This window comes from Chiloscyllium plagiosum, unplaced genomic scaffold (genome assembly GCF_037043375.1).
Source record: "Chiloscyllium plagiosum isolate Xiang-an unplaced genomic scaffold, Cpla_swu_hap1 HiC_scaffold_7, whole genome shotgun sequence".
NCBI lineage: Eukaryota > Metazoa > Chordata > Chondrichthyes > Orectolobiformes > Hemiscylliidae > Chiloscyllium > Chiloscyllium plagiosum.
Window position 1 is genome coordinate 36,208,384 of NW_028270145.1, and position 26,025 is coordinate 36,234,408.

General features: G+C 42.7%; 1 protein-coding gene across 23 annotated transcripts in view; it reads left to right on the forward strand.

The window, feature by feature from the left end:
• Positions 1-26,025, forward strand: part of LOC122551917 (leucine-rich repeat flightless-interacting protein 2-like) — a 138,935-nt gene that overhangs the window by 20,950 nt on the left and 91,960 nt on the right. For all 23 annotated transcript variants that reach the window (XM_087988923.1, XM_087988924.1, XM_087988925.1 and 20 more), the window contains exon 3: positions 23,191-23,277. In XM_087988923.1, coding sequence (XP_087845049.1) covers positions 23,191-23,277 — 87 coding nt within the window. The remainder of the gene's footprint in view (positions 1-23,190; positions 23,278-26,025) is intronic.

A 26,025-nucleotide genomic window follows, 5' to 3' on the forward strand; every position in this document is an offset into this window, starting at 1 on the left:
GTGAGACTTGCTTTCCCACGCACAAAGCCATGTTGACTATCCCTAGTCAGTCCTTGCCTCTTAAGAGCCCCACCCTTACCACTCTCTTTCAGGTACTGAGTTCTACATACTCTGAACCTTCTGGGTGAAAAACATTTTCCTCACATCTCTTCTACACCTCCTTATCTGAAAATTGTTCCCCATGTTTACTGACCCCCTCTTCAGAAGCAAGTTTCTCCCGTCTGTGGTGTCGATGTCCCTTAGAACTTTGTAGACCTTAATCAGATCCACCCCAAGCCTTCTTTGCTCCAAGGGATGCAACCCCAGCTTATTTAGTCGTTCTTTAATCCTGAATCGCTTCAGCCTGGGCAACACCCTGGTGAATCTCTTCTGCACCCTCTCTAGTGCAATCACATCCTGGTAGTACCAGAACTGCACACAGTACTTCAGCCATGGTCTAACCACAGTTAAATACAGCTCTATCATAACCTCTTTGGTCGTGTATTCAATGCCTTGATTAATAAAGGCTGCCTAATCTACTGCCCTGTTGCCTTCAAGGATTTATGAACATGCATACCTCTGATAGCCCCTCTGATCCTCCATACGGCTTGGGTCCTACCATTCAACATGTACTTCCTTGCGTTGTTAGTCTTCCCAAAATGCAGAACCTTACACTTTTCTGCATTAAATTTCATTTGCCCTTGTTTAGCCCATCTATGTCATCCTCAGTCTAAAGCTTTCCTTCTTGCTAGTTACCACCCTATTAATTTTTCCATCATCTGCAAAATTTCTGATCATACCCCTTTATTCATGTCTAGCTTTTTGATGTACAAAATCAAACCAAAAAGTATCCAGCACCAAACCTCGTGGCCACTGGACACAGGCTTCTAGTCAGAAACATACCTTTGACCAACACTTTCTACTTCCTACCACTAAGCCAATTTGACAAATTGCTCTGGATCTCATGGACTCTTACCTTTTTAGCCAGCCTGGCATGTGAGAGCTTATCAAAAACCTTCCTCAAGGCCATGTAAGCTACATCAACTGCACTACCTTCATTTGATCACCTCCCTGAAAATTGCAATTAAATTTGTTAGACATGATTGCCCCTTACAAAGCACAGTTGACTACGTTTGATTGATCCTTGAATCTCCAGGTGGAGATTGAATCTGTCCCTCAGAAGTTTTTTCAAGTATCCACCACAGATGTTAGACTCACTAGCCTGTAGTTTCCTGGTTTATTGCTAAACTGTGCATCCCTTGACAGGTGTGGTCATCCAGACTGCTCGGAGCATCTCCGATTTCCCATATACTGCAGGTCAAGTAATACATGGGACTAAGTCCCCTGCCACAGCTTGCCTCACTCTTCAGTTTACTTTTTTTATGTTAATTTTACTTTCTTTCCCTTTGACTCATTTATAAGACTTTATCATATTGCACCTGACTTTCACTTCTGGTGCTTAATAGTACCCTTTTCCAATTTATAGCAATTTACAGATAATCCCCAACAGCAGCTTCTTAAAAGCCATAGAACTTGTTTCACCCTTGCATTTATTTTCAACAAGAACTGACTGCAGAACCTTCTTCTCAGAGTGCTTCAACAAGGGTCACTCTTGCCAGACAACTTCATTGTGTTCAGATTAGAGTGGTGCTGGAAAAGCACAGCAGGTCAGGCAGCATCCGAGGAGCAGGAAAATTGACGTTTCCGGCAAAAGCCAGATTTCATTGTGTTGCTGACTGCAGGAGAATCTTCCCAAAGTGATCATTCAACAGTGTAGCAGCCTTCATGTTTTGTCCTCTGGCGGTGCAGTGCTTCCTCCATAGTGACTCTTCAACTTGCGGCGCTGTCTCCATTCTGATCCTCTGATGGTGTGGCATTGCCTCTGTACTGACATTCTAATGGTCTGAGAGAGAGCCTCATCATAAGAATCAGTACAGAGGGAGCCCTGTGAAGATGGTGCTGTTTGTGGCCAATGATTTCCCTTTCACAAAACAATATGGACTCTGCTGGATTATCTTGAACTTCTCTAAGAGTCCTGCTATAAAGCTTTAATAATAGCTTCCATCACTTGCCATCTGACAGATGTTAACTGGCCTGCAGTTTTCTGCTTTCCACCTCCCTCTTTGAATAAAAGTCTACAGTCCATCATAAAGGATGAGATTGTGGAGTACTTGGAAGTGCATGGTAAAATTGGGCTGAGTCAGCATGGCTTCAGCAAGAAGAGGTCATGCCTGATCAATCAGTTAGAATTGTTTGAGGAAGTGATGAGCAACTTAGACTAAAGAGAGCCAAGGAACGTAATCTATTTGAGTTTTCAGCAGGCCTTTGACAAGGTGCCACACAGGAGATTGTTAAATAAGATATGAGCCCAGTTGTTCGGGGCAAAGTACTGGTATGGATAGAGGATTGGCTGACTGGCAGAAGAAGAGAATAGGGAACTTATTCAGATGGCAGCCAGTGACTAATGGAGTTCCACAGATGTTGGGACTGTAAATATTCACATTATAATGTTCTGTACTAAGGAACTGAGGAATTTGTTGCTAACATTGCAGATGATACAAAGATAGGTGGAGGGATAGGTAGTGTTGAGGAAGTGAGGTGGCTGCAGAAGGGGTTGGACAGGCTAGGAGAATGGGCAAATAAATGACAGTTGGAATACAGTGTGGGACTGTGTAAGGCTATGCACTTTGGAAGGAAGGACAGAGGCATGGACTACTTTCTAAATGGGTAAAGCCTTCGTAAATCTGAAGCAAAGAGTCATAGAGTCATAGAGATGTAAAGCATAGAAACAGTCCCTTCGGTCCAACCTGTCCATGCCGACAAAATATCCCAACCCAATCTAGTCCCACCTGCCAGCATCCGGCCCATATCCCTTCAAACCCTTCCTATTCATATACCCGTCCAAATGCCTCTTAAATGTTGCAATTGTACCAGCCTCCATCACATTTTCTGACAGCTCATTCCAGACACATACCACCCTCTGCGTGAAAACATTGCCACTTAGGTCTCTTTTATTTCTTTCCCCTCTCACCCTAAACCTCTAGTTCTGGACTCCCCGACCCCAGGGAAAAGACTTTGTCTATTTATCCTATACATGCACCTCATAATTTTGTAAACCTCTATAAGGTCACCCCTCAGCCTCAACGCTTCAGGGAAAATAGCCCCAGCCTGTTCAACCTCTCAAATCCTCCGACCCTGGCAACATCCTTGTAAATCTTTTCTGAACCTTTCAAGTTTCACAACATCTTTCCGATAGGAAGGAGACCAGAATTGCATGCAATATTCCAACAGTGGCCTAACCAATGTCCTGTACAGCCGCAACATAATCTCCCAACTTCTGTGCTCAATACTCTGACCAATAAAGGAAAGCATACCAAACACCTTCTTCACTATCCTATCTACCTACGACTCCACTTTCAAGGAGCTATGAACTCCAAGGTCTCTTTGTTCAACAACTCTTCCTAGGACCTTATCATTAAGTGTATAAGTCCTGCTAAGATTTGCTTTCCCAAAACGCAGCACCTCCCATTTATCTGAATTAAACTCCATCTGCCACTTCTCAGCCCATTGGCCCATCTGGCCCAGATCCTGTTGTAATCTGAGGTAACCCTTTTCGCTGTCCACGACACCTCCAATTTTGGTGTCATCTGCAAAGTTACTAACTGTGTACCTCTTGTGCTCGCATCCAAATCATTTATGTAAATGACAAAAAGTAGAGGGCCCAGCACCGATCCTTGTGGCACTCCACTGGTCACAGGCCTCCAATCTGAAAAACGACCCTCCACCACCACCCTCTGTCTTCTACCTTTGAGCCAGTTCATGATTGACTCCTCAGCCAAGGGGAACAGCTGCTCTCTATTCACCTTGACCATACCTCAATCATGTCTCCACCTCCCGACCCCCCGTCTTCTCTGCTCTAAAGAAAACAATCCAAGCCCATTTAGCCTCTCCCTGTAGCTCAATTTTTCCATCCCAGGAAACATCCTAGGGGATCTGTGCAATGTTTAGAAGGATTGGGGGGGGGGGGATCTGATTGAAACTTACACAATATTGAGAGGTTTGGGTAGAGTGGATGTGGAGAAGACTTTTCCATTAGTAGGAGAGTCTAGGACCTGAGGGCACAGCCACAGAGTGAAGGGACGACCATTCAGAATTGAGATGAGGGGAATTTCTTCAGCCAGAGGGCAGTTAATCTGTGGAACAGATTGCCGCAGAAGGCTGTGGAGGACAAGTCATTGAGCGTATTTAAGACAGAGATAGATAGGTCCTTGATTAGTAAGGGAACCAAAGGTTATGGGTAGGAGACAGGAAAATGGGGTTGAGAAACATGCCTGCCTTGATTGAATGGTGGAGCAGACCCATAGGCCAAGTTGCCAACTTTTGTTCCTATGTCTTATTGTTTTACAGTTGCTATCTTCCAGTTTAATGAGACTCTCCAAATTGAGAGTTTTGAAAAATTAAAACCAGTGCATTAACTGTCTCACTAGTGACGTATTGTAAGATCTTAGGATGAAATCCATCAGAACCCAGGTACTTATTGGCTGCAACTCTAACAATTTACTTATTAAAGCTGCCTGTACACTAACCCGATCAAAACCTCCCCAGGACAGATACAGCACGGAGTTAGATATAGAGTGAACCTCCTTGTACAGTGTCCCAATCAAAGACTTCCTGTGTAACTGTTGCATTATTTTGCTGGGTCTAAATATACTCAGTGCTGTTGCTCAGGATTAAGCTGTGGTTTGTATCCTTTCTATTTTATTTTGTTTGGGCTCTTTGTGCTCTTAGTCCTCTCCATTCAGACTTTCGCAGAAACTCCCTCAGATAATTTGGGGTTTAACATCAAACCCACAGCACATTTCTGTGGGAAAGCATTGGATCATTGAGTACTGCAATGCTGAAGATTGGGAGATGTGAAGATTTAATCAGTTGAAGGTGGTAACCCCATCACCTAGTCTAGTTGCCCCTGGATTTCCAAACCTCTTCCCATGGTCTGTGTTCTAATTTTGTGAGCAGGTGAGCCTTTCAATTAGAGGGACTGTTATTTGCACAGAGGAAGATGGAATATAAAACAGACCTTTCTGATATGTGAGATAGTGTAAAAAGATAACATTGACTGGATCACTGTCAAGTATTGCACTCTGCTTGCCTTTATTTCCTCCCTTTCTCTTTACTCCTTTGCTCTGGCTCTCAACACCCCCACTCTCATCTCTGAGCAGTCAGTAGTTCTCACCCAACATCCCTCTTCCTCTTTATAATTTCCTGTCTGTCTTTCTCTGTGACACTCCCTGTTCTTATTTTTCTCCGTTAAATTCGCTTTCTCTCCTTACCTGTTGCTGTTTCTCTTTATCTTTCTATCCCTGATCTCTTGCACATTTTCCTCACACTGTCCCTCTTACACTCCATCTCTTTGTCAGTGCCTCTCTCATCATTTCCCTGACACACTCCCTCCTCTTGCTCACGATTGGAAATCTGTTCCTTGACCAGGAGAAAGCTCTGACTTGCATTTTCTTCTGGGATCTGCTCCATGTTATTGGCAGCAGTTAAATCGGAAATGTCACTCGCTGTTAATACTTGGACAGATGCCACCGTTTTTATTTCCTGCCTTTGACGAAGAGCTGTAGGAGTTCAGCTAAAGCCAATTGCTGTTGTTCTGGTGACGCATTTGGAAAGAAATTCCTTCTGACCAGGCTGCAAGTCATGTGGGGGACACACTGGATTTCTTTGGATAATCATGGTTTTGCACCCCCTTGTGTTCTCTCTGCTGTCCATGGGGGTGTAACTCTAAAACTAAACACAGAAACATGGAGCCTAACTTTCAGGAAATGTACCAAGATGCAGATAATCTGGCTGCAGATTAATCTCATAACATCTGCTCTGTAAATGGAAATTTACTCAAATATTTCAGAAGTTAATTTTTATCTGCACATACTCGGGATAATATTCTTCTATTGCTGTCTCTTTTATTCTTGTGATCTGACACTCTTTCTTTAACTTGCTCTCTGTCTGTCTTTCTCTCTCTTTCTCTCTCTCTCTCTTTCCCCCTCCCATCCACACACAGACACACACACACACAGACTCTCTCTCTCTCTCACTCACGCGCACACTCCTGCATTCTCATCTCCCCCCCTCTTTATTCTTCTCTGTCTCTCTGCCTCTCTGTCTCTCACTTCCCCTTTCTTTTTTTTACACTTTCACTCTTCCTTTCACCAATCACTCTTTCCTTTCTGTCCTCTTTTTTGACTATCCATCTCCTTCCACTCCCTCTCCCTCACTTTCCCTGTCTTCTCTTAACCTCTCTCCCCATCTCTCTCCACTTAACATTCTCTCTTCTCCCTCGTGTCTGACTTCTCTTTCTCTTTCTTTCAGTTTTTCTTTCAATTCTCGCCTCTCTCACTGTTCTTGCTTCTCCCTCCCTTTCTCTGTGTTCTAGCTTCCCGCTCACTCCTTTCTCACTTGTGCCTTACTCCCCAGTGCCTCTTGGTTTCCTCACCAGGGCCTTTTGCTATAACCGTCTCCTATTCATGCCCCTGCTGAGTCTGATTGCATCCCATATTATCCTTTGATACTCTTGGCTTATGGGAGGTGAAAATTCAGCTCTCGGTCTCTGTCTTTTTCTACTCTGTTAAACCAAAATTAATAATCCCTGATGGGATACTGTAACAAACACAAACTAATGTTCACCAGAAACTCATAAAGGAGAACAAAAACTTACTAGATCAAAATAACATTGTTGAGGGTGACGATGCATTCAAGCCCCTGTGGTGCCCATGGTCTCGAAACATTTCATCATTATGCTGTTCTCAAATTTCCTGTCTGTCTCTCTCCATCTCTCTTATCCAGGCATACTTGTACATACAGGGCCTGTGTCTAGATATATATCATCATTGCAGAATAAAGCCCAGCCTCCGCTCTAGCTCCCCAAGCCCTGTCCTGCCATGGCCTTGCCCAGAAGACTGTGTGTGTCCAGGAAATGAAGGCTTGCCCATAGCTGTAGGAATGACTGGAATGGTGGACAGGGTGTGGACTCATGGGAAATGGTATCTAATAGCTGCTCCCCAGATCTTGGCATGGAATAGAGCAGGGGCATGGGCCTGGAGTGACTGTCATTGATCCTGAAAGTCTAGCCAAGCTCAGCACCACCCAACCCCACCCACCCCACTGATCCCAACAGTAATTGCATTTCATACTCTCAGCAAGAGACAGTGTGAAATGTAAAACCACTTCCAATCATGGAGCCAAGCAACTTGTCAGTGGAGGTGACAGTGTTACCTTATTATAATTTGTTCTTGCAGTTGGGTATAGGGCCACATTAATTTGAATTGATAATGTTTCTCTTCTCTGGTTAGATTTGCATTTATAAATACTTGAGTGACTTTTTGAACTTGGGAATAAGTTGAGGTAAGGGCGGCCTCAACTTATGACTTAACTGCCTTTTCCCAATTGATTTGCTGTTTATCAGCCTGTCATATGGAGTGTGATTGATGGGGCTATGCGGCTGTGGAAGACCTCACCCTAACCGCTGGGCTTAAATTCTTTAAACCTCTTGGCAACAGCCGAGAGTTTCAAAGAAAGGCTTGGAAATGTCCTTTTTTTTTTGTTGCTCAAGTACTGCAGGATATAGGATACTAAAGGACGAACTGTTAGAGCGGTTTAAAATGATGGCAGAATGAATAAACAGAGAATCAGTGATCTTAAAATACGTCTAAGTGCAGCCAAGTCATCAAACATCCTTTTTGTGCTTCATGTTTTAGAGACATGGGATTTTTGATGAACACCTGAATGGATACCTGGCACCTTGATTTCAGTTCTTATAGAATAGTTGAATGATCACAACACACGTGGCCTTTGGGCCCAACTTGTCTGTTCTCACTCTCCAAGATCTCTGCCAGCCCCACCTGTACCCTTGGTCTTGCAATTCTTTTCTCTTCAGATAGCTACCCAGTTCCATTTTGAAAGCCAAAGTTGAATCAGCCGCGTAACACTCCGAGGCAGTACATTCCAGATCCTAACCACTCGCTGAATAAGAACCTTTTCCCTCCAGTTGTTGTTGGTTCTTAGCACACTTGCAGGGTACTCTGGTTGTCCTTCCCCCAATTGATGAATTTCTCCCTATTTAGCCATCTCGATTCTTCAGAACAACTCAATCACATCTCCTCTCAATCTTCTTTCTCAGAAGGATAGCTCCAGTTTTTCCAATGCATAACTGTAACTGAAGTCTGTCATCACTGGAATCATTCTTTAAATCTTTTCTCTGCTCTCTGTAATGCATTCACATCTTTTCTAAAGTATAGTATCCAGAACTGGATGTAATTCTCCACTTAAGGTTGAACCAGTGTTTTATTCAGGCTTCGCATAGTCTAGAATCTGATGCTTTATGAAATGATTTTGCAACCTGTCCAGTCACTCTCAATTATTTGTGCCAATACACACCTGCAAACCTTTCTCCTCCTGCAGTCTCTTTCCATTAGTACCCCTTATTTTATGTTGTCACTCCTCATTCTTTTGATCAGACTTAATCACTTCACACTTCTCTGTGATAAATACTACCTGCCATCGGTCTGCTTGTTCAACCAGCTTGTCTGCTCTTTTGAAGTTTATCACTGTCCTTCTCCCAGTTACAATACAGCTGAGTTTTGTGACTTCTGCAAATGCTGAACTCATGTCCTCCTGTACACTTCAGTCTTGATCATTATCCTAAACCTCTGACAGTACAGAACTCTCTCAATGATAGACTGCTTGTATCAGTCTAGATTACGGGTAAGAAGGACTTCATCCTTCTAACCTAGATGTAGTGATTTTCCAAGTGCCCCTGAGAACCCTGGGAATGTCTTGTCTTTGCCGGGTATCCATAGCAGTGTGTGGTATTTACAGATGTTCTCTGTGAGTATGCGGTGAGGGTTTTTGTGGGTGTTACCTAAAAGTGTGTGGTGCTTCAAGGGGTCTGAGGAATGGGTGGTATTTGCAGGTTGTAGCTGCCTTTGCAGTGGGGTGTCTGGGAACATGTCGAATTTACAGGGTTTCTTGGATCAGCTGTAATCTGTAGGGGTCCCCAGGAATTGGTGTCACTTGCAGAGATTCCCCAGAAAGCAGATATCAATTTTAAAAGGTCCCTGAGAGTGGGTGTGGTTTGTAGGGGAAGCAGTTGCCTCTATCCAGCATGGTGTGATGAATGATCTGAATACAATATCACAAGCTCCACCTCAGCCTGAGGAGTGTTTGCAGAGGACAGTCCTGTTTATCTCCTGCCCAACATGTCTGTCACACAAATCCTGCTCCTGATTGTAATGGTTGTGAGACTGAGAGTGTATTATAATGCGAGGGTTGTGAGTTGTCTGTTTCACAAACACTCCTGAAGGGTTCCTTAAGGACAATGCTGCTTCATCAGAACAGATGATGTCTTGGTGCACAGTGTATTGTTGTGGCATTACAGCACTGTTGTTTGTTACACGCAAAACAACACCATGTATTTCTGTCGCTCATTGAACCAAGTAGACATCCCAATGCACATAATGAGACGACAGTTTCTTTAAAGGAACACCTGGCACCATTGGAGATGAATTACTTTTATATCTGGTCCTTGGGTCTGTGTATTTTCTTACTGTATTTCAATGGAAGTGTGTGGGTTCAGAACAGGTGAATTACAAAGGTATATTTTTTATATTCATGGATGTGGGCTTTGCTGGTTGAGACAGTATTTATTGTCTATCCACAATTTCCCTGGGTAAGGTGGTAGTGAACTGACTCTTGAATCACTGCAGGCCATGTGGCGCAGGTAGATCTACAATGCTATTAGGAAAGGTGTTTCAGGATTTGACCATGACATTGAAAGAACAACAATATATTTCAGAATCAAGACAAATAGTAGCTTGGAAGGGACATTGAGCTTGGTGGTATTCCCAAACAGGGATGTTATTAAACAGGTCTTTGCCAAATGTAGCTCTGTCAAACCTGCAATGTTGCTTCCATTCCCTCTGTTGGTGCCAGAAGGTACATATGGTTTAAATCTTTTGTGTTTGACTTTGTAGTGGTTTTAACAAATGGGTGGCTTCACAGGTCATTGAGAGTTAACCACATTGATGTGGATCTGGAATCACATGCAGTCCAGACTAAGTAAGGATGTCAGATTTTCTTCCTTATTAATGAACCAGATAGGTTTTTCAACAATTGACAATGGTTTCATGGTCCCCATAGGTGAGAGTATCTTTTGATTCCAAAAATGAAGAAACTGAATTTAAATTCAATCAACTCCTGCAATGAGAACTGAACCCATTCCCCCAGAGCATTAGCTTGGTCCTTTGGATTACTGAATGTCATCACTGTAGCACTATTAAGTTTGTGCCTCTTTTACCTTTTAAAGCTGACAACCCAAAGGCAAGTTCAGTGATGGACATGGTAAAAGCCAATCACCTGTGACACACGGATGGGTGTGGGCAGGGCCCTCTTGGATTGAGGTGTAGATGTGGAGTTTACTTTCAGTTTCACTGAGCTGTGTGATGACGGGACTGAGAGATTGTCTGTCTAAAAATCTCTCATTTCTGGTTCCTTTCAATTCGCCCAGTTACTCAAAAACAGGTAATATCTTCAGTGCTCTGTACCAGCTTGCAATTGTTTTTATGACAGTGTTTGATTTTCTGCTGACTGTGGATTGAACGGTTGAGTTTGTGCAGTTAAATTGCCTCTCGATGGTATTGTTAAGCCAATGTAACTTGTAAAGAACTTCAAAGCCTTAAGTGCACACAGGGGTTGTTCCTGCCAGGAGTTAGTTTAAGGACAGTCTGTGTGAGAATTGAGCTGAGGGTTGAGGTGTTTATATGCTGACACTTTGTCCCCGTATAGATTCACCTGTTTCAAGGTTGCAGTCTCTTTAGTCTGCGTAGAGAAGTATGTGAGGCATTACTGGGTGAGCTATATGAAGGCAAAACATCCCAGCTTCAAAAAAGCAATTTCTAATTTTAGCCCACAGGACAGTAAAATCTGGTGTGTTTTCCATTGACTCCCTATCTCCTTCCCTTCTCCCTCTCATGTTCATCCTTCCTCTTCCTTCATTCCACCCTATTCCTCCATTCTCTTCTCTTCTTCTCTCCTTCCCATCCGTATGTTCCTGCCTCTCTCCCTTCTGTACCACAAGTCTCCTCTCGTAGAATCACTGAATCCCTACAGCATGGAAGTAGGCCATTTGGCCCTCTGAAGAGCATCTCACGCAGACCCACCTCCCTACTTTATCCCTGTAATCCCGCATTTCCTGTGGCTAATCCACCTAATTTGCACATCCCTGGGCACTATGGGCAAATTAGCATGGCAAAACTATCTAACCTGTCGAACTTGGACTGTGGCAGGAAACCTGAGCATCTGCAGGAAACCCAAGCAAGCACAGGAACGTGCAGACTTCACACAGACAGTCGCCCGAGGGTGGAATCGAACTTGGGTCCCTGGTGCTATGAGGTAGCAATGCTAACCACTGAGCCACCAAGCCATTCTCTTCGCCACCTCCTTCCTCCCTTTTGCTTGTTCCCTCCATCCCTCTCCTCCTTCCCTCTCTGTTGTACCAGTTGAATAAGACACTGCTCATTTTGGTAGTGAGCCTTTCAAAAGGTGTCACGCCTGAACTTGACTTACCCTTGTTAGATAACCTCAGCTATGATGATAATACAGGTCATTCTGGTATAATGCACTTTTCTTCAACATGAATTGGCTATAATGTGATTGACAAATTGTGGTCGTTGTTTAGATAACATGAACGTTCTACTGAACAGGTATAGCGATCACCTACAGTGTGATTTTTCTATAGCGCGAGATTGCAGAGGAACGTAACTGTCGCAATATACCAGAACATCCTATAATTGACCTGTGCACCATTTGCAGTCTCCACTGACACTTCCGCCATCTTCTGGGAGTGAACCAGACTAGAACTATATAACAAAGTAGCATCGCAGAAAAAAAAGGCAGCACAAAGAGATGAGAAAAGATTTGCTTGTGACCTTTTTCCATTCTGTGACCTTTCCAAATGAATAGAATATATGGGAAATTTCAAAATCAGCAAATCAATAAGAAACAGATGATTGCCGAGGGTTCTAGCTAATACAACTAAAAGCACCAGGAAACAGGAAAACTGTATAATCAAATCATTTTACAAGATTCCTATCAAAGCAGGAACTGACATGTGACATAGAGTGCCACAGTATTATACATACCACTGTACAGGTTTGAATGTTTACTGATGGACAATAGACACTGTACTATCCATTATTAAGTAACTATTGTGATCTAGATAAAACTAAAAATTTAAAATGAATAAAACTTAAAAAAAGGATGGATTATAGCTTGAAATTAATAAAACATATAAAATGTGGTGAGAAGAGGATCGTGGGGCAGATAGAATGTCATTAACTGCAGCTTTTTTAAAATTCATTTGTGGGACGTGGGCATTGCTTGGCTGGTCAGCATTTATTGCCTGTCCCTAGTTGCCCTTGAGAAGGTAGTGATGAGCTGCCTTCTTGAACTGCTGCAGTCCTCTTGCTGTAGGTTGACCTACAATCCCATTAGGGAGGGAATTCCAGGATTTTGACCCAGCCAAAGTGAAGGAACGGTGATATATTTCCAAGTCAAGATAGTGAATAGCTTGGAGGGGAACTTGGTGGTGGTGTTCACATATATCTGCTGTCCTTGTCCTAAATGGAAGTGGTCATGGGTTTGGAAGGTGTTGTCTGAGGATCTTTGGTGAAAATCTGCAGTGCATCATGTAGACAGTACACACTGCTGCAACTGAATGCCAGTGGTGGAAGGAGTGGATGCTTGTGGATGTAGTGTCAATCCAGTGGCCTGCTTCATCCTGTGTGGTGTCAAGCTTCTTGAGTGTTGTTGGAGCTGCACTCATCCAGAGGAAGAGGGACTGTTCCATCACACTCCTGACTTGTGCCTTGTAGATGGTGGACAGGTTTTGGGGGTGTCAGGAGGTGTATTACTAAATGCAGGAATCCTAGCCCATGACCTGCTCTTATAGACATTGTGTTTATGTGGTAAGTCCAGTTGAATTTCTGGTGATAACCCCAAGGTGTTGATAATGGGGGATTCAGTAATGGTGACACCATTGAATGTCAAGGCATGGTGGTTAGACTGTGTCTCTTATTGGTGATGGTCATTGCCTGGCATTTGTGTGGCGCAATGTTACTTGTCAGCTTGTGGGAGATCCACATTAACTAGTATATGTCTGTGACTGGAGAAACGTCCGCTCAGTCAGTGACCTGGAATATAGCTGCATTTGCTTTGGAAAAGGGGTGCAGTTATCTGGACACTTTGATGTCAAAAGCAGTCACCTCCAACCACCACCAGTGCTTCCCCTCCCCCCATCCTCTTAAGTAGCATGACTGCAGACCTGAAAATTCCCCTTGCAAGCTGAGCACAACTTAGGTCCTTTACCATGCACCACAAAAACATTCAGAGGGCCCATGCACTGCAAAGGAATTGCCCTCATACATCCTCCAAAAGAATTAGAGGGTAAGTTAGTGATACCTAATAGAAGAGGCTATTGTTTAGACTTGGTGAATGGTGAGGAAATTGTAGCTCCTCTCTCATTTTGACCTGAACTGCAAAATGTCATGAGGTTGACATTGACAGGCTGTGAACGTCACCACTAGCCTAAGATTCTATGCCAGTAACAGCAGGTGAGTTCAGTGGGATTTGCTTATGTTAGTTTCAGCAAGGAGGCCACACAGATGCTACACTTGAGGAAATGACGGGGGTCTCCATCCTGCATCCCTGAGGAGGGAGATAGCAAGATGAAAAGTCTGACTAAAACAGAATCCCAATAGTGTGGAAACAGGCCATTCAGCCCAAGTCCCTCTGAAGAGTACCCCACCCATTCCCATATCTTAACCCATAACCCTGAATTTCCAATGGCTAATGAACCTTAACCTACACGCCCCTGAACATTACAGGGTAATTTAGCATGGCCAGTCTACTTAACTTGCACATCTTTGGACTGTCGGAGGAAATCAGAGCACCTGGCAGCAATCCACACTGACCCAGGGAGAATGTGCAAACACCACACAGACAACCACCTGAGGGTGGAATCGAGCCCAGGTCCCTGGCGCTGCAAGGCAGCAGTTCTAACCACTGAGCCGTCCTAAGGCAGACTAGAATTACTGATGGTGCAGGGTGCATATACCTGTCTTTACATGTTAAGGGGGAATGATGCAGCAACCACCAAGACTACTACTCTCACCGTGCACTGATTCATTACAATTAGGCCATTCGGCCCATTTCCTCTACTCCACCATTTGATAATGGCTGATATGTTTCTCAATCCCATCCTTCTGCCTTCTCCCTGTAATCTTTGATCCACTGCTAATCAAGGATCTATCTGGCCCAGTCTTAAAGACACTCAATGACTTGGCCTCCACGGCCCTCTGCGGCAATGAGTGCCCAGATTCACCACACTTTGGATGAAAAGCTTCCCCTTATCTCAGTTCTAAAGTCTCTTCACTGAGGCTGTGCCCTCTGATTCTAGTCTCTCCAACAAGTGGAAACATCTTCTCTGCATCTGCTTTATCCAGGAATCTCAGTATCTGTAAGTTGCAATGAGATCAACCCTCATTTTTCTAAACTCTATTAAGTATAGACCACTCCACATGTGACAAACCTTTCATCCCTGGGATCATACTTCTAAACCTCCTCTGTACCCTATCCAATGCATATCTTTCCTTAGATATGGAGCCCAAAACTGCTGACAGTATTCCAAATGGATTCTAATCAGAATCTTATGAAGTATTTGTGAGTCTTAGCATTACATCTCTGCTCCTGTATTCTTGCCTTCTTTAATGAATGCAAACACAGTGTTTACCTTCTTAACTGCCTCAACCTGCATGTTAACTTTCAGAGAATTCTAAACTTGTACTCCTAAATCTCTTAGGCTTCGGAAATCTGAGGTACTATTATAAGATAGTCTACACCTCTATTCTTCCTATGAAAGTGCATAACCTCTCATTTTTCCACATTATATTCTACCATTCTCCTATCCTGTGCAAGTCCTTCTGCAGCCTCCCCACTTCCTCAACACTACCACAACATTATCAACCAATGAACTTACAGTTTGCCTGTGATGGGTGGCACGGTGGCACAGTAGTTAGCACTGCTGCCTCACAGCGCCAGAGACCTGGGTTCAATTCCAGCCTCAGGCAACTGTCTGTGTGGAGTTTGCACATTCTCCCCGTGTCTGCATGGGTTTCCTCCCACCGTCCAAAAATGTGCAGGTCAGGCAAATTGGCCATGCTAAGTTGCCCATAGTGTTAGGTGAAGGAGTAAATGTTGAGGAATGGGTCCGGGTAGGTTGCTCTTCGGAGGGTTGGTGTGGACTTGTCGGTTCAAAGGGCCTGTTTCCACACTGAAAGTAATCTAATTACACTTTTGTGCCTGGGCCCTGACCCTGGAGTGAGGCAGGGGCTAGTGGATGCTTCATCATGGATTGGCCTGGCATTGTTGCCATGGAGATTCACACCACTTCCTTGGTGGAAAGGATGGGCTCCAAGCTCTGGAGGAAGCTCCTGTTCCAGGATGGAGCCCAACATATTTCCCGGCTACCAACTGAAGGTGACCTGCCCATCTCCTCGACAGCATTTTCAATACAGTTTGCCACAGTGAAGTCTTCATCTGCATTCTCCACAGTGGAATTTGTATTTAATCTTGCCCTCCTGGCAGCTGGAACCTTAGCTATCCTTTCTCCCTGACCTGACACAGGCCTTCTCTTGGCTAGTGACTTACCACGTACTACATCCATACGAACCTATGACAGGCACAGGAGCCAGCCATTTCAGCCTCTTGAGTCTGCTCTGCTATTCAGTTATGTTTGATCTGATCCCACCTACCACTGATAACCTTTCATCGCTTGCTCAACAAGAATCTATTTATCTCTGTCTTGAAATGTTCAAGGACTCTGCATCGATCACCTTTTCACGAAGAAAACTCCAAAACTGACAACACTTCAAGGGGAAAAAAAAACATTTAGCCTCCTCTCTGTTTTAAATGGGTTGCCATTGATTATTAAACAGTAACCTCTGGTTCTCTCACAAGATGAACATCCTACCGATTGAGTCTGTTTGCAATTCAATGAGATCGTAGGAGATCTGATTATCAACCCCACATTCTGGCCTTTTCGCCATAACCTTAGATCCCCTTATTGATTAAAAATCTATCTTCTGCCAGTGTCTACAGACCAAGGTGGTAAAGAATTCCACAGATTCACTACCCTCCGAGAGAATAAATTCCTCCTCATCTCTCTCTTAAAGGTGTAACTTATTATTGTGAGATTAAATCCTCTGGTCCTAAATTAACGCATCATGTTCCATGTCAAGGCCCTGAATAATTTTATAACTTTCAATATGGTCTCGTCTCATTCTCCTAAACTCCAATGAATAGAGGCCAATTTTACTCAGTCTCTCCTCATAAGAAACCTCTTCATATCGGAGATCAACTTATTGGGCCTCTGTGGACTGCATCCAATGCTAGTACATCTTTTCATTGATAAGAGTACCAAAACTATTCACAGTATTTCAGACATAGTCTGAATAGTGCTTTGTATACTCTTAGCAAGATTTCCCTACTGAACTTGCCTTGTTATTTGCTGAGGTGAAAATGTGTTGCTGGAAAAGCGCAGCAGGTCAGGCAGCATCCAAGGAACAGGAGAATCGACGCTTCTTCCCCTGAAGAAGGGCTTATGCCCGAAACGTCGATTCTCCTGTTCCTTGGATGCTGCCTGACCTGCTGCGCTTTTCCAGCAACACATTTTCAGCTCTGATCTCCAGCATCTGCAGTCCTCACTTTCTCCTTGTTATTTGCTGAGCTTGAATGAAGGGGATGATGCTTTTCATGGTTCATGTAAGAGGCTCTCCAAATCCCTTTGTGCTGTGGATTTCTGTAGTCTATCTCCATTTTAAGTAAATCTCAGCTCCTCTAATCTTCCAGCCAAAGTGCATATCCTCAAGTTATATTCCATCTGCCAAGTTGTTGCCCACTCACTTAACCTGTCTTTATCGCTGTGTAGATTCTTTGTGCCACCTCACTTTTTGCCTTCCAACCAATTTTTGTGTTATCCATATACTTGGCAGTAGTACATTTATTTCAGTCAGCCAAGTCATTAATAAATATTGTAAATAAATGTGATCCAGTACTGATATTTGGGGTACTCCACTAGTTACATGTTGCCATTCCTGAAGAAGGGCTTATGCCCGAAACATCGATTCTCCTGTTCCTTGGATGCTGCCTGACCTGCTGCGCTTTTCCAGCAACACATTTTCATTCTGAATAAACTCCCTTTATCATAATTCTCTCTCTCGTCTATCAAATGACCAATCCTTTATCCCTTTGAATCTATCTCCAACACATGGACTCTTTTTAAATTGCCATAAGTGTAGCACCTTATTGAACACTTTTCAAAAGAAAATCCAAAATCCTCTGGTTCCTCTTTATCTCCTCTGCTTGTTACCTCCTCAAAGAATTCCAGTAAATCTGTCAGGCATGATTTCCTCTTCATGAAGCCATGCTCACTCTGCTTGACCAGATTATGTATTCCTGAATGCTCTGCTATTTTGCCCATTTCACCATGGTCTCTTAACATTTTCCTCTCCACATCCACTCCAAATTTATCGTGTCAAGACTCCTGAGGATTTTGTATGTTTCAACAAAGTCAGCTCTTACTCTTTTAAACTCCAACAGATATAGGCCTAGCCTGTTAAACCTTTCCTTATAAGGTACCACCCGTCTCTCCAATCCAGGTATTAGTTTTGTAAACTGTCTGATTCATTTACATCCTCCCTTAAATAAGGCAATCAATACTGCACATAGGGCTCCAGTGATCTCAATATTGCCCTATGTGTATAACTGAAGTGTAACTAATTTTATGTATTCAGTTCCTCTGTGGTAAGTGATGACATTCTATTAGTTTTCTTGATTACTTGTTGCACCTGCATACCAGCCTTTTGCAATTCATGCATGAGCACACCTAGACTCTCTCCATCTCAGATCTGTGCAATCACTCACTATTTAGATAATAAGCTTATTTTTACTCTTCCTGCCAAAATGGACAATTGCATATTTTCCCACATTATACTCCATTTGCCATATCTTCATCTTCATTCACTCACTTTATCTATCTTTTTGTACTCTCCACAACTTATCTCCTCACCTATCTTTGTGTCAACATCAAATTTGGCAACCATATATACTCTCTAATTCAATGCAGAATGATTGTTTAAGCTGGTGGTTTTGAATATAAGATAATAAACAGTAGCAAAGGGCAGAGGTGGGGAGGACAAGGAAAGCTATCAGCATGGATGGAGTTAATGAAGCAGAAAACATTGAAGGGTTTATCAATGAGTAGAAGGCTCATATTGGACAAGGTATTACTCAAGAAATAAGCAAATTCTGGAACAAGAATAATGCAGTAATCATAGATGACTTGAATATTCAGATAGACTTCACAGATGAAATTGGGTAACATAGTTCAGAAACAAAGTTCATGCAGTACATTTGATACCATTTCCTACATTGTTGTGGAACACACCAGGGATCAGGCTATTTTAGATGCTGCCTTGTGTAATGAAACAAGGCTAATTAGGAATAATATAATAAGGGATCCTCTGGGGATCAGTGATTGTAAATCTGGAAACCATTATGAAGAAAAAGGTTACAGAGTATTTGGAAAATCATATTATAACTAGACGTACAGTCAACATGGTTTTTGAAAAGGAAATCATGTTTGTCAAATCTATTATGGCTCTTGAAGATGTAACCAATAAGGTAAGTAAATGGGAGTCAGTCGATGTGTAAATGGATTTTCAAAAGGCACCCGATAAAGTTGCCATAAAATATTTCTTGCACATGACAGGGGCTCCTAGAGTTGGGAGCATGATAAATGATTGGCGCAAAAGATCTGATTACAGTGCAGGAATAAATGGATCACTTTCAAATGGCCAAACTGTTACTAGTCGAGTATTGCAAGGATGGGTGCTGAGCCTTTAGACATTTGAGGACTACATTAACAATTTAGATGAAAGGCTCAAATGCAAGTTTGTTGATAATACAGCACTCCATGAGAAACTTAGCTGTGTGAGGGCACACACAAAGAGGTTCAAAAGGATTTAGACAATGGACAAGAAGGTGACTGGTTGGGAAAGGTAGTGTAATGACTATGCTCTCAATTGGCAGAGTGTTGCCAAGTGCAAGGGTTCAATTCCCATACTGGCTGAAGTCAATATGAATCCTGCCTTCTTGACCTTGCCCCTCACCTGAGGCGTGAAGACGTTCAAGTTAAACTCACCACTAGTCAACTCACTCTCACTCATTTTCTCTCTCTCTTTCACACTCCCTCTCTCACACGCAAGCGCACACACACACTCACACTCTCACTCTCTCACTCTCTCACTCTCTCACTCTCTCACACTCTCACTCTCACTCTCACTCTCACTCTCACTCTCACTCTCACTCTCTCTCTCTCTCTCACACTCTCTCTCTCTCTCTCTCTCTCTCTCTCTCTCTCTCTCTCTCTCTTTCTTTTTCTCTCTCTCTCTCTTTTTTTCTCTCTCTTTTTTCTCTCTTTCACTGTAATGAGAGTACAGCCTTATGGTCCTCTGGGATTATGGTGTCTAGTATGACTGAAACAGGCACCTATGATATGAGTTCAAATCACATCTGATCAATTGGGTTGAATTTAAATTGGATTAATTGATAAATCGGTTTAGTCTCAGTAATGTTGACCATGAAACTACTGGATTGTAAAAACTTATCTTGTTTAGTAATATCCTTCAGCGAAAGAAATCTACTTAATATGATTGAGCCAAGGAACAGTTGCCCATATGATTTGTTCCCATGCCACACTTTCTCAGCCCCTGTGTTGTATGCAACAAACTGGTTTGACAGTAAAGGAGGAGATAGGAATATTTGTTTGGATAAAAATAAATAAACTTACTTAAAAAGCTGGCAGCACTTGAAGTAGGAAAGTGAGCCAGTCATGCAGGAGATGCATGCAGTTTGCTCATAAACAGGGATAGACAACAATATGCCAATCAGCCCAACATCAGTAAAAGGTCATTGCTTACACGCAATAATCCCAAGGCAAAATTAATTTGTGTTTGAAGAATCATGGATTGAGAAATGAAAGCACGGATTTGTTTTGTCATTGACTAACTTGATCGCAGTCAATGTGAATGTAAGTGTTTTCAAAAGAAATTTTAACAAAGTTTCATATTATTAACTTGTGAACAATACTGAAGTCCATGGAATTACAGTGGTAGTGTGGAAAATGGATTGAAAGCAGAGCATGGTGGTGACTTGCTGTTGCTATGGTTGGTGAGGAGAAACCAGTGGTGTTCTCCCATTTAATTGGCGTCAGGACTATTAATCTCATTAATAAACATTATGGCTGGTGTGTATGGGCAGAATCCTTTGATGTGCAGATGCTATAAAACTTGGAATCACGGTGAACACATACCAGCAAGGCAAAGCAAGACAGGTGAAATAGGTGGACATGTGGCAGATTAAATTTAACACAGTAGTATGAAGTAATTACCAAGAAGGAATGAGAAGAAGTGACATATGTTAAATGTCACAATTTGACAGGGCTTCAGGAATAGAGACAGCTTGGCTACAAAATGTTCAAGGTAATGTTGGAATTTTTGGAAATTTTTTCACAGGATGTGGGTATCACTGGCAAGGTCAGCACTGGTTGCTCATCCCCAAATGTCTTTGTGAGGGTGGACATGTTGAGACAGCTGTTAAAAAGGCATAAAACGCTTGGCATTGTAAGTAGAGACAGAGAGTAGAAAAGCAAGAATCAGCCTCTTACTTCCACAGCTATTAACAATAACCAATAAAATCATTTGAAGGACTGTTATTGTGTGATTTATAGTGACAATTTGGTTGTTTTTAGCCAAATCTGGGAAGAACATCTACATCACTTGACAGAGCTGCTTGACTGATTGCAGAAAGCCAATCTGATTTTAAATAGGGCTAAAAATGAATTTGCCAAAGCAAAAGTGACTTATCTGGGCCACACTGCAGGACAAGATCAAAGCAGCTCCTAGTGAACGGAAAGTAAGGGTTTTTTTATATTTTCCCATGCCTTGGACAAGAAATGAAATTTTGAATTATATTGACACAAGTGGATTTCATCATAATTTTATTCTGAACTTCAGCACCCAAATCTGCAGCATTGTGTTTCAGTGATAATCCTGCTCATTTTATTTTAATGTTGTTCTTAATTTAATTTGTTGAGCTATATTTCAACCTGGATCTCATTTGTCTTGTATCAGTAGTCTGGAGAGCTTTGTAGACTTCAGCATTCAATTGAGATGGATTTGAGATGGGGAATAAGAGAGGACACAATAGCCAAAATATGAGTAGTATTCTTCAGTTACTCTGTGAATGACCTGATAGAGTTGTATAAAATCATGAGAGGCATGGATATGGTGAATAACCAATGTCTTTTTCTAGGATGGGGGAGTCTAAAACTAGAGAGAATAGGTTTAAGGTGAGAGGGGAAATATTTAAAAAGTGCTCAAGGGGATAGCCTTTTCACACAGAGGGTGATGCGCATATGGTACGAGCTGCCAGAGGAAGTGGTGGGGTGAGGTACAATTGCGACATTTAAAAGGCATCTGGGTGGGTATATGAATAGGAAGGGTTTAGAGAGATGGGGGCAATATGCTAGGTCAGAATAGGATGTCTAGTCGGCCAGACGAGTTGGACCGAAGGGTCTGTTTCCATGCTGTATGACTCTAAGTCACTTGGTCATCATAAACAGCAGTTGCATTTATACGGTGATGAGATGTCATTTATGACTAAGTCGACAGCTGATATCAAAACTGACAATGCTTCCAATTAGTTATTGTTGCAAATAGCTATGGCCCAGCACTAGAATCTTGTTTTACTCTCCAAGAGTCGACACAGTGGGCTCCCCAGTTAGAATCACAGAATTCCTACAGCATGGAAGTAGGCCATTTGGCCCATCAAGTCCACACAGACCTTGCAAAAAGCATCCCACTCAGATCCACCCCGTCCTTGTAACCCCATATATCCCGTGGCTAACCCACCTAACCCAGAGATCCCTGGACACTATGGGCAATTTAGCATGGCCAATCCACCAAGCCTTCACATCTTTGGACTGTGGGAGGAAACCAGAGCACCCGGAGGAAACCCACACAGACACGGGGAGAATGTGCAAACATCTGTTAAGAAGTAGTGATGCAGTGTGCACAACAGGAATGAAAAGTTATGTAGGAACGAACTATCATTTATATAGCACCTTTCACAACCTCAACACATGCAAAATCTGTTGTAAGAAGCATGGCTGGTGGAAACAGATCAGTCACTATAACATTGGGGATCTCTAATGGTGCAGACCGATCTGTTACTGTATAACACTGGGATACAGTATTGTTGGGATACATCTGTTATTGTAAAACACAGGTGCAGTACTGGTGGGGATAGGTCTATCTTTGTATAATCTGGGTACGATACTGTTGGAGACAGGTCTGTCACTGTATAATACAGGGTTACATTTCTAGTGGAACAGGCTTCTCACTATATAACACAAATACAGTACTTGTTGGAATATATGTATCACCATATAACACAAGGGTATGGACCCAGTGGATAGAACTTCAGTCACTGGGTTCCTTAATCCAAGGCTAACATTCCTTTTTGATCTATTGAATGGGACAAGATGAAGTGTCCTTTCTTGCAAAGTGATGGCTGTATAGCCTGCAGTCCTGATCCCCATAACCTCCACAAGTTATTGTCCAATATATCTAATTTTTCTAAAGGTTGTTCACAGTGGCATGCCCCACCGGTTTTTCCAGGGTTTTCCAATGGAGTGGTGTTTCTTTGTAAAAGGCTCCCTGGTTGTTGAGAAGTAGAGATGCAGAGTGTCCAACAGGAATAGTAAGTTAACCAGGAATGAACTAGCTTTTATTTAGCACCTTTCAAAGCCTCAACTCAAGCAAAATCTGTTGTAATGTAAGAAACGTGGCTGTACTGGTCAGGACAGACTTGTCACTAAATAACACTGGGATGCAGTGTTGTTAGGAACAGGTCTATTGCTGTTTAATAATATGGTACAGTACTGATGGCTATAGGTTTGTCACTATAAAACACTGGGTACAGTACTTGTAGGGACAGGCCTGTCATGATTTTCTCATGATTTTTCTTTGTCCTTGACAGGCTGAGGCCAGATTGGCGGCGAAACGGGCTGCACGGGCTGAAGCACGAGAGATCCGAATGAAAGAGCTAGAAAGACAGCAGAAAGAGGTGAGTTGGGGAATTGGGCACATGGTGGCAATGTTTGGTACTTTTCCCCCAGTGCTGCTATGTAATTGACAATTGCTGAGATTGTACTGGTCAGAGCTGAGTCATGAGAGAAAGGCTGAGGACTTCTCATTTTAGATTGAGAAGGCTGAACTCTCTGGATTGATTCACCAGATCATCTAACAATGCTTCAGGAAGGAGTGACTGACGTACTCTGTAACAGCATCACCTGCAGGTTTCTTTCCAACCATCAACTATTCCGTCCTGGATATAGCAACATAGGAATAAGTGGTCAGCCTGTTCTGCCATTTAATATGAATATAGCTTATCAAACACTTTTACTAAACTATCCCCATAACTCCATATGCTGCTGATAATCAGAAATTTGTCAATCTATGCCTTAAACATACTGAAAGGCTGAAGTCCCATTGCACTACCCCACCCCACTCACCAAAAAAAAAGATTTACAATCCTGTCTTTACCTCGGTCCTAAATAGAGTCATAGAGATGTACAGCATGGAAACAGACCCTTCGGTCAAACACATTCATGCCGACCAGATATCCCAACCCAATCTAGTCCCACCTACCAGCACCTGGCCCATATCTCTCCAACCCTTCCTATTCATATTCCCATTCAGATGCCTTTTAAATGTGACAATTGTACCAGCCTCCATCACTTCCTCTGGCAGCACATTCCATACACGTATCACCCTCTGTGTGAAAAGATTGCCCCTTAGGTCTCTTCCCTTCTCCCCCTAAACCTGTGCCCTCTAGCTCTGGACTACCCCACCCCAGGGAAAAGACCTTGTTTATTTACCCTATCCATGCCCCTCTGATTTTATAAGCCTCTATAAGGTCACCCCTCACCCTCTGACTCTCTAGGGAAAACAGCCCTAGCCTATTCAACCTCTCCCTATAGCTCAAATCCTCCAACTCTGGCAACATCTTTGTAAATCTTTTCTGAACCCTTTCAAGTTTCACAACATCCTTCCGATAGGAAGGAGACCAGAATTGCATGCAGTATTCCAAAAGTGGCCTAAGCAATGTCCTGTACAGCCGCAACATGACCTCCCAACTCCTGTACTCAATATTCTGACCAACAAAGGAAAGCATACCAAATGCCTTCTTCACTGTTCTATCTACCTGTGACTCTCCTTTCAAGGAGCTATCAACCTGAACTCTAAGGTCTCTTTGTTCAGCAACATTCCCTAGGACCTTACAATTAAGTGTACAAGTCCTACTAAGATTTGCTTTCCCAAAATGCAGCACCTCACATTTATTTAAACTCTATCTGCCATTCCTCAGCCCATTGGCTCATCTGATCAAGATCCTGTTGTAATCCGAGGTAACCTTCTTCGCTGTCCACTACACCTCCAATTTAATAGCATTTCCCTTATTTTAAATTGTGTTCTTCGGTTCTAGACTCCTCACCAGGAGTGTATCAACTGCATCTATCCTATCTAACTCGACATCTTTTGTAGGTTTAAGTGAGATCACCTCTCATTCTTTGAAGCTTGAGAATACTGGAGTTTTCCCAATCTCTCTCCAAAGGACAGTCCCATCAACCTGGGAAAAAGTCTGGGGAATTTAACATACCTTTTAAATTCTTACATTATCACCCAAGAACTCCCCATCTCCGATTATTTGAAATAGAAGTAACCTGTTCAGACCCTCAAGCCCATTTATATAAACTAATCAAGAAAAAGGCTTCACAAAGGGGAAAGCACGCCAAACAAATTTATTAGAACTTTTTGAGGAGGTAACAAGCAGGAAAACCAATAGATGTGATGTGTCTGAATTTCCAAATGGCATTCGATAAGATGCTGCACATAAGGCTACTTTATTAATAGAAGTGAATGTACTGTCACCCATTTACGGATAGACATAAAGATAGGTGATGAGGTAAGTAGTGAGGATGGCACGGTCCACATTGAGAGTGTGCTTGCAGACTTGACATAACATGGTATAGGAAATTGTGATGTTATACACTTTACCAGTTGAATATTATTAAATGAACAGAAACAATGGAAAACTGTAGTGCAGAGGGATTTGGGGGTCCTCATGCAAGAATCCCAAAATCCCAATATCAGTAGGTAATAAGGAAGGCAAATGGGCTGTTAACCCATATTTTGTAGGCAATGGAGTATAAAATTAGGGACATCTTTCTCAAATTAAAGGCTCTAATTAATCATACCTGGAATGCTGTGAACAGTTTTGGTCTTTTCTAAGGAAAGATATACTGGCGTTAGAGGCGGTCGAAGGAGGTCAATTCAGGGTATAGAGGGTCCATCCTAGAGGAATGGTTGAGCAGCTGGAGTTTAGAGGAATGAGAGGAAACGTTATTGAAACATACAAGATTCTTAGGGGACTGGTAGGGATTGTTTTCTGTTATGGGAGTCTAGGACCAGAAGTGAAAATCTGAGAGTAAGCTGTCATAGAATCATACAGCACAGAAACAGTCCATTTAGTCCAACTTATCTACACCAACCAGATATCCTAAACTGATCTAGTCCCATTTGCCAGCATTTGGCCCATATCCCTCAAAACCTTCCTATTCATGTATTTTTAATGCCTTTCAAATGTTGTAATTGCACCTGCATCCACCACCTCCTCTGGTAGCTCGTTCCACACACACACACCACCCTCTGCATGAAAAGGTTACCCCTCAGGTCCTTTTAAAATCTTTCCCCTCTCACCTTAAACCTATGTCTTCGAGTTCTGGACTGCCTTACTCGGGGGGAGAAAAGACCT